The sequence below is a fragment of the Ascidiella aspersa genome, chromosome 8 (assembly GCF_963924565.1).
Source record: "Ascidiella aspersa chromosome 8, kaAscAspe10.2, whole genome shotgun sequence".
Lineage (NCBI taxonomy): Eukaryota > Metazoa > Chordata > Ascidiacea > Phlebobranchia > Ascidiidae > Ascidiella > Ascidiella aspersa.
In genome coordinates this window covers 6,315,095-6,322,714 of record NC_139454.1, presented here as the reverse complement: position 1 = coordinate 6,322,714, position 7,620 = coordinate 6,315,095, and the positions used below count along the sequence as shown (strand labels likewise).

At 35.6% G+C, this 7,620-nt stretch overlaps 1 protein-coding gene across 1 annotated transcript; it reads right to left on the bottom strand.

Moving 5' to 3' along the window:
- Positions 1–2,746: 2,746 nt before the first annotated feature.
- LOC146135532 (microfibril-associated glycoprotein 4-like) lies at positions 2,747–7,286 on the bottom strand. The gene is made up of 6 exons (XM_083395842.1): positions 6,967–7,286; positions 6,132–6,271; positions 4,886–4,982; positions 4,209–4,305; positions 4,058–4,125; positions 2,747–3,123 (listed from the first exon to the last, which is right to left on the bottom strand). Exons 1-6 carry the CDS (start codon positions 7,253–7,255, stop codon positions 2,864–2,866), a joined length of 951 nt encoding a protein of 316 aa, XP_083251968.1. The 5' UTR covers positions 7,256–7,286; the 3' UTR covers positions 2,747–2,863.
- Between the last annotated feature and the right edge of the window lie 334 nt (positions 7,287–7,620).

Sequence of the window (7,620 nt, the reverse complement as noted above, 5' to 3'; positions counted from 1 at the left end):
TATATCGAGGAGATCTGACTTTTTTCTGCTATTTTTCTGTTAACAAATGTTAAGTTATAGGTAATGTTGGGCCTTTGGCTACATAATTGATATTTATTTATTGATTTTTTAAGTGTAGGTCTAGCCTATAATCGTTCATGTACGTGATAAAAACGCTGGAAGGCCCACTCATTACGGAATAAATATTATTGTTTAAGACAAGTTGTTTTCAAATTAATTTTGTCTAACAATTTTCCGCTGGTGAACTATATTACTTTTAAATGTATAGCTTTAACTTCACAAGAATATACAACTAGAACAAAAATGGCTGACAATAGTAATCGTCAACCCATCACAGTTTTGCATAATATGTTAGAAATGCCCCCTTCTAAAGAGAATTCGTTACCGGTATCAGAAATATGCATCGATGACACATAAATATTGCCCGTTTTCTACAAGAAAGGCAAGTTTCCTGTGAAGTGTTAATTAGCTGAAACGAAATTATCAAATTTTGATATTCTTAAGAATTAAGATGGTTTATTGCTACTGTCGCGAATTGAACAGAGTATTTAACACTAGAACTCACGTTATTCTAAACAGAATCCGAATAACGTTAAAAAGTAATAAAACAAAGACATTATAGCTACACACGACAATTTCCTACATAACTTGCCATCGCTACAAAAAAACAACTTGCCACTGCTTGCAAAAAGACAGCTTCTCTTGTATTTATAGCTGAGTTGATGTTTCTGCAAAAACAGGGATTTTTGGTTTGCATATACGTTGGGTGTCTACAAGTAGACAGAGAATGGGGTAATATCCCAAAATAGAAAAAACGTAATCGCTAAGTATATCGTAATTACAAATTTAATACGTTACAAGCAGAAAGCACGTATACCTGTTTAAAATTTATACTTGTGGTAAATTATTACTTAATGTTCTTAACGATGAACTATAAGTTTTTATGTCGTGAAATGTCAATGCCTTTAGGAATTGGGTTGATATTCTGTATTATATAAGTTTGGTAATTGTTTTGTTAATTCACTGTTATTGTACGAGAAATGAAGTTAATATTCGCTTTGGAAATACTTGGGAAGTTGAATGTTGTTTTCAATTGGATACTGAGAAAAGTTGCCTTATACATACAGGTCAAAGAATTGTGAAGGAGTGCATCAAGTAGCAGCTATTTTATCTGCTAAAATACAAATTTTTCAAACATAAGGGTCGTATTTGCCTTGACGTGTGTTAATTGAAGGAACTCAATTTTTTCACTTGTCTTCTCATATTCTGCAGTTCTTTATTAAACCAATCGAAGTGAAGTAAGTTTTATAACCACATCATCCACGCCGAAGCAAAAAGAGCAAGACAATGTATATTGTAGGTGTTTCGATGTTTGGTAATATTTAAAATTAGAAGTCAGGTAATCGCCTAGCGTCGGTTTTTCTTCGAGAAAAAAGCATAACGCAAGTTAGCGTCACTTTGGGATATGCTTGATTTAACCTACACTTTTTTGGAAATTTTGTCAAATCTAAGCAAATTTATCGCATGTATCCCCAGGATATATCTATAGAATACGATATACAATTATTCTAGCTTTATTAGACAGTTATAATCTGTAATATTGCACAGTTTTATTTCAATTGTAAATGAACAACAAGACAGTAACTACTGGCCCTTCCATTGCCTTTTGGTGGGACTGTAAACATTGAAATATCCAACAACCGTTCATGCCTTAATAAAGAAATAGTATGGTTGTATGCGCACATTGAAAGAACTCTCGTGGAAATTGCTAGGATATAGCATCAGTAGAGATTCACAGGCGAAATATTTCACCCTTTTACAGAATACGATGAAATTTTATAACATGTAGAAATTTCACTCTTGTACTATTCTGCGCACGATTTTGCCTCGCTCCATGATTTAGCTTTGTATCCAAACTCAACCGAAGTAATAAATGCTTTTAAATAATCTTACTATTATTCGTTTGCGCAATTAAATATGATCTAACACAGTGTGGATTACAACACCCTTCAAAATAGTAAATAGATTTTCAGCACCCCGACTGGAATTTTCGTTGAGTATTTTACTAAAATGTCACTATAAATGGAACATGGAACTGGAACAACACAAAATCAACTTAAAACATGCAGGAAATTGTAATTTGATATAATTGTCTTAAATTGTACACAAACTCTGGTCGTACACAAATGGCGCCGCGGCACCCCGGTTGAGAACCACTGATCTAACACTACTTCCTGCGACAAATAGGTGCTGTTCGTTGCATATCGACAAAAAAAGAAAGTCAATGTTCTAGTCATACACAACTATAGCCTACGACCGTAACGCTCTACCTCAACAAACTTTTGCAAAGTAGTGGCGAGGAAATATGTTTGATAACCACTGCTCTTCAAAAATACCTTCCGTCTATTTATTTTGGCTTTACAAACAAAATAAACGAACTGTGTGGTGTTCGTTTATTGTGGTGTATAAGGTTACTTTTTATGACGTCACGTGTGATGTAACTTTGTGTCGTCACATTTCGACATAACTTTGTAACGGCACGTTATGGCGTATTTTTGTGAGGCCATTTGTAAAAAAAACTGTCAATTTTTGTTTTTCTAATAATGGTTAATGTTTGCTGAAACATGCACAGGTGCACAGCCCGGTGGAACTTTAACTTTTTCTTTTACGTTAGAAACAATACACATCGAATTATTAGATTTTTTTGCATTGTGTTTACCTTTATTCATGTTAACACCAATCACGAGCCATTGTCAATAAAGCAGAAACGAAAAAGCGGTTTTACAGCAAACAAAGCAAAATAATTCATAAATGGTTTGCCTTATTTACAAAAGCGAAAAACGCCACTGATGTATTCACTGGATCAATTTTCGACTCTGCGTATTTTCATTTCACTAGCTTTTCTCGACCGCAAATCTTTATTTGGAGTGCCGTACCACCGGTTGTAGACAGGGTTATGTTCCACCACAGTCGCCGAATAATTTCCGTTCAGATTGGACCAGTGGCATTGGTGGTACCACCAAGCACCATGGTGAAATGCGGCACAATTTCCCAAGTGTGAGTCGTTATCTTGGTCAAAGGTTGAGAACCGCCTTCCGTTGTGCACTGTGTAAAATGCATCACCTGACAAATGTAAAACAGGCACTTAACGTGCATTTCGTGAAGCGGAAATTTGCAAACTAGCCAGGGGCGAATCCAAGATTTTTGTTTCGGATAGCATAGAAATGTTCACCAAATTCTGTCAACTTTTACTATGTTATAACAGAGTAAACATTATTAAAGTTAATAATGGCATTTCGCCTCGTGCGATTTCGAGTTTGCTAAAAAAACAGGAGTTATAATTGTTTTATGATTTTCCGTCACAAAGTTACGTCATAGCGTAGCGTCATAAAACAATTATAACTCCTGTTTTTTTAGCAAACTCGAAATCGCACGAGGCGAAATGCCATTATTAACTTTAATAATGTTTACTCTGTTATAACATAGTAAAAGTTGACAGAAAACTCAGTTATGGGTGACGTAGCTAGTTTCTGCCCCACCCCTGGATTTGACCCTGTCTAAAGCTAAATAAAGTCAAATGGTCTGACATTCTAGAACAGGGGCGGGAACCTTTTTAGCTAAGATAGCCATAAAAGTCGAATATTTTTGGTTGTGTTTGCATGAGAGCCATATTACATTTTTCAAGATATAATTCTAGAATCTAGAGCAACCGCGAAAAAATACTCTGGCTAAGTTTGTACGTGTGGCTAAAACTTTGATTACCGAGTGTCATGGTACGAACAGGGCATTTTATATGAAAACAGATTTCATCAAATCGGCTAGCAGCCCCGAAAAGACAAACAGGACTCGACCTAACCGCGGAAAATGTTGCTATCATACTTGTTTAAAAAAATATAGTTTGAAAGGGGCCATGGCCGCGTGAAGTTTTATTCAAGTCATGAAAAGAAATAATAGAAACAATAGCTTAGATTAAGAAATAATAGCTTAGATTTATTTGCGTGCAAAATTTCATTATCAAAACGGTAATAAAAAAGTTTTTACTGGTGAAACATCAAACCTGCGTTTCCGCTGTATCCGCCAACTGAAAGTTGATAAAACGATTCCGGAGTTCCGATCCCGAATTGACTAAAAATTGTAACAAAATCCGATTTACTCATTCATTTGTTTATTTATCTACATAAAAAGATACTTTGTGTGATCAACTATACCTGTACTTTGCGTAGTTTTTTGACGAATCGTAATTTTCCAAGTCCACCCTCAGCTCATAATTTCCACCTTTTGTGATGTTATGGATTAGTTGTAGACCTGCATACAGAACTAATGGTAATTTAGGTCCAAATAAAAATGATTTTTTTTCCATAATTTGCTAATCCACAAATCAAGTATTTCTTAAAACATTTTAAACTTCTATAGTTGGATATATTTCATCAGAAATCTTGATTTCGTGTGACACAACATTTCGAAATGTGGCCAAACGAAGGATTACGTATGGAGGGAAAGCTACAACATACTTCACCATTCTGCTACACCAGGGGTTCTTAAACTGGGGTCCATGGACTCTTTGGGGGTCCGTGAACTAGTTTTAGGGGGTCCATGAAGGTCTAATTGAAACATAAGTGTATATTTAAGCAGTAATCAATTTATTAAAGAAAATAATTTATTTAAAATGAAAAAGGTTTTGAACTAAATGTATTTAGACTCCATTTCACTTTCACATTTTTGGACCAAAATCAGCAAGTTGGTGAAGTCTATTTGTACTGTGACGTCTTTTTTTAGCATTCAGTGGTCCACGCGAGATGAAAGAAAATTTTAGGGGTCCGCGGTAAAAAAAGTTTAAGAAACCCTTGTGCTTTACGGACGTAGCATTTATGATCCTATGTCTAACCTAGCCAAAACTCTCCCTGCAGAGAACCGAAACCGTTTTCGTAATCGTTCCAGCCGCGGTAGAAGTCAGTCGATCCATTGAAGCGCTTTTGAAAGACCTGAAAGTGCAACTGTGTCAGGGTAAATGTTCAGGCCCGTGGTTAAACTAAATATCCTTTATATCAGGGCTTCCCAGCCTTTTTCAATTCGCGACCCACTTGTTAGAGATGTCAATAGCGCAGCGCTTGCGGCCGCTTGTGCAGTTTAGCCGACACAGCGACGCGTAAATAAATCTTAACATTTTGCCGAGCATTGCCGCATGCCGATTGCGGCATGTTCAAGTTTTCGTTTTAGTTAATTGAAAAGAAATAGCAAGCAGTTAACACATGGATGTTTCATCAAGTAAGCTGTTGTAAGCACTTTTATGTTTGAACTAGCTTTCTAGGTGTTTAGTGATTTTTATAAGTGTTGGAATATATTGCTTATAGTGCTCAAATTTTGCACTGCAGCGCAGCTTGCGAACAACTTATTGAAGTGCGGTGCGGGCAGCGAACACAAATTTTATTCTTTTACCATCTCTACCATTTGTTATGCAAGTTTCATTGTGCGACCCACCATGAGATATGACCAAAAAATATGTCATATAAGTCACAATAAGATATGTGACTATTAAAAAAAAAAAAAAAAAATTGGGGTTGCTGGTCTAGAATCCTACCACAATATTAAAACAACGCACAATATTTGAGTTAGGGTGTCGGTTAGTGTTGGGGTGAGGGTGGGTCAAGTATTAATATATTCATTATTTAATAATAATACTTGACTCACCCGAACCCGAACCCAAACGCTAACCCCGCACCGTAACCCAAATAATTTGTATGTGGTAGGATTCTAGACCAGCGCCCAATTGGAAAGTTCAAAATAAATGACATTAAAAATTGTTTACCAATAATTCAAAAGGCAGCTAATTGGAAATAAGATTAACAGCATTTACATAAAACCTGTATCTTTACTATTGGCGTACGTACTGAAATAGTTGATGCGAACCAACACATCTAATTGTAACGTATTTCTTACATTGTTGCATAAATGTTGCGCAATGATAATGCAATAATTTCCCGATCTAATAGTAAACTGTAATCCATTTAAAATAGTTTCACGACCAACCAAAGGGTCGCAACCCACTGGCTGGGAAGCACTGCTCTATATATTGAGCTATAACGACAAACAACCACCTAAAAATGGCATAATATCCGTAACTAAAACCTTACAAGCCAGCCACCACCATCAGTTGCTTGGTCACAATATCCTTGGAATGGGACGGGTGAACTGAAATTATAAACACCAGACTTGAGAAACCCTCTATGTTTGGCATCAAGGCAATCGCTTGGCTGAAGCGCTGCCAGTTTACCTGAAAAACAATAAAACAGTTTCGATTACTAAAACTACGATCATATACGATAATTTCTTCTGGTCCACATAAAATGGCTATTATGAAGCTAAATAATGCTTCTTTAATAGATGCAAATTTCAACAAAAAAAAGCCTGACACCAATTCAGATCAAATAAGAAATTCTTGAAAACCACTATATATTTGTTGAATATACTTTAAGTTTTCCATAACAATATTGAACTATTTAAATTTAATACAACTTGACATAAAATATCCAATTCACAGTTATTATTACAACTTTTCACAACTTATTACAACATTACGTTTGAGTTAGACTAAGCATAGTGATTGGAAATCAAAATAATAGTTTTGTTTTGAGAGAATTATAAACCGAAATTGGGTCGTGGTTAATAAACTATGGGTCGTGGATCCTTTGCATTAAGGGTCAGACTTTTTATTTCAGTAAAAATCCGGAGAGTATAATTGAAACCTAAATTACGTGAAAGAAAAATCAAAATAAAACGCCAAAAGTTGTTTTGTAACACGTTCTATTGTATCACAGACATATAAAATATAATTAACTGAGGTCGCAATTATTTGTGATGACAAATAACACTATAAAGGTTTCTATAAAAATTATATTATGGGCACATATATAATTATTATTCATGTTGATGTCGAGGTTTATCATAACAAAAAAAAAGTTTAATTACTCGTGTGATCATCTAAAAGTTCTTCTAACTTTCTCAACTTTTGATCAAGTCTGGCCACATTTTCTTGCAAGGCATCGTCGGACCCTGGTTGACCTTTGAGCCCGGGGGGCCCGGTGCGTCCAACTGGCCCTGGAGCCCCCCGCTTGCCGGGGTATCCAGGGGGGCCACGTTCAGACGAAGTCTCAGTGCCACCACAGGTCAAAATAACCTGGTTGGTTCGCGGGGATGCGCAAACGTTTTTATGTAAAAACAATAAAATACATGCAAATAGTGTAATTTGCAACACCATTATATCGAGGAGATCTGACTTTTTTCTGCTATTTTTCTGTTGATAAATGTTAAGTTATAGGTAATGTTGGGCCTTTGGCTACATAATTGATATTTATTTATGGATTTTTTAAGTGTAGGTCTAGCCTATAATCGTCTCTGTGAGTGATAAAATCGCTGGTAGGCCTATACTCATTACGGAATGTTGTTTTCAAATTTCTGAATTAATTTTGACTAATTAGTTTCCGCTCGATGAGCTATATCAGTTATAAATGAATAGCTTTAACTTCACAAGAATATACAACTAGAACAAAACCAAAAATGGCTGACAATAGTAATCGTCAACTCATCACAGTTTTGCATGATATGTTAGAAATGCCCCCTTCT

What these genes read in the sequence shown, in the direction of transcription:
- LOC146135532 (XM_083395842.1), bottom strand. Translation starts at nt 7,255, where the DNA reads ATGGTGTTGCAAATTACACTATTTGCATGTATTTTATTGTTTTTACAT. An exon ending in ACTTTTAGATGATCACACGA is followed by an intron (nt 6,272 to 6,966) that starts GTAATTAAACTT and finishes ATTGTTTTTCAG; the next exon opens with GTAAACTGGCAGCGCTTCAG. An exon ending in GCAGGGAGAGTTTTGGCTAG is followed by an intron (nt 4,306 to 4,885) that starts GTTAGACATAGG and finishes TTCTGTATGCAG; the next exon opens with GTCTACAACTAATCCATAAC.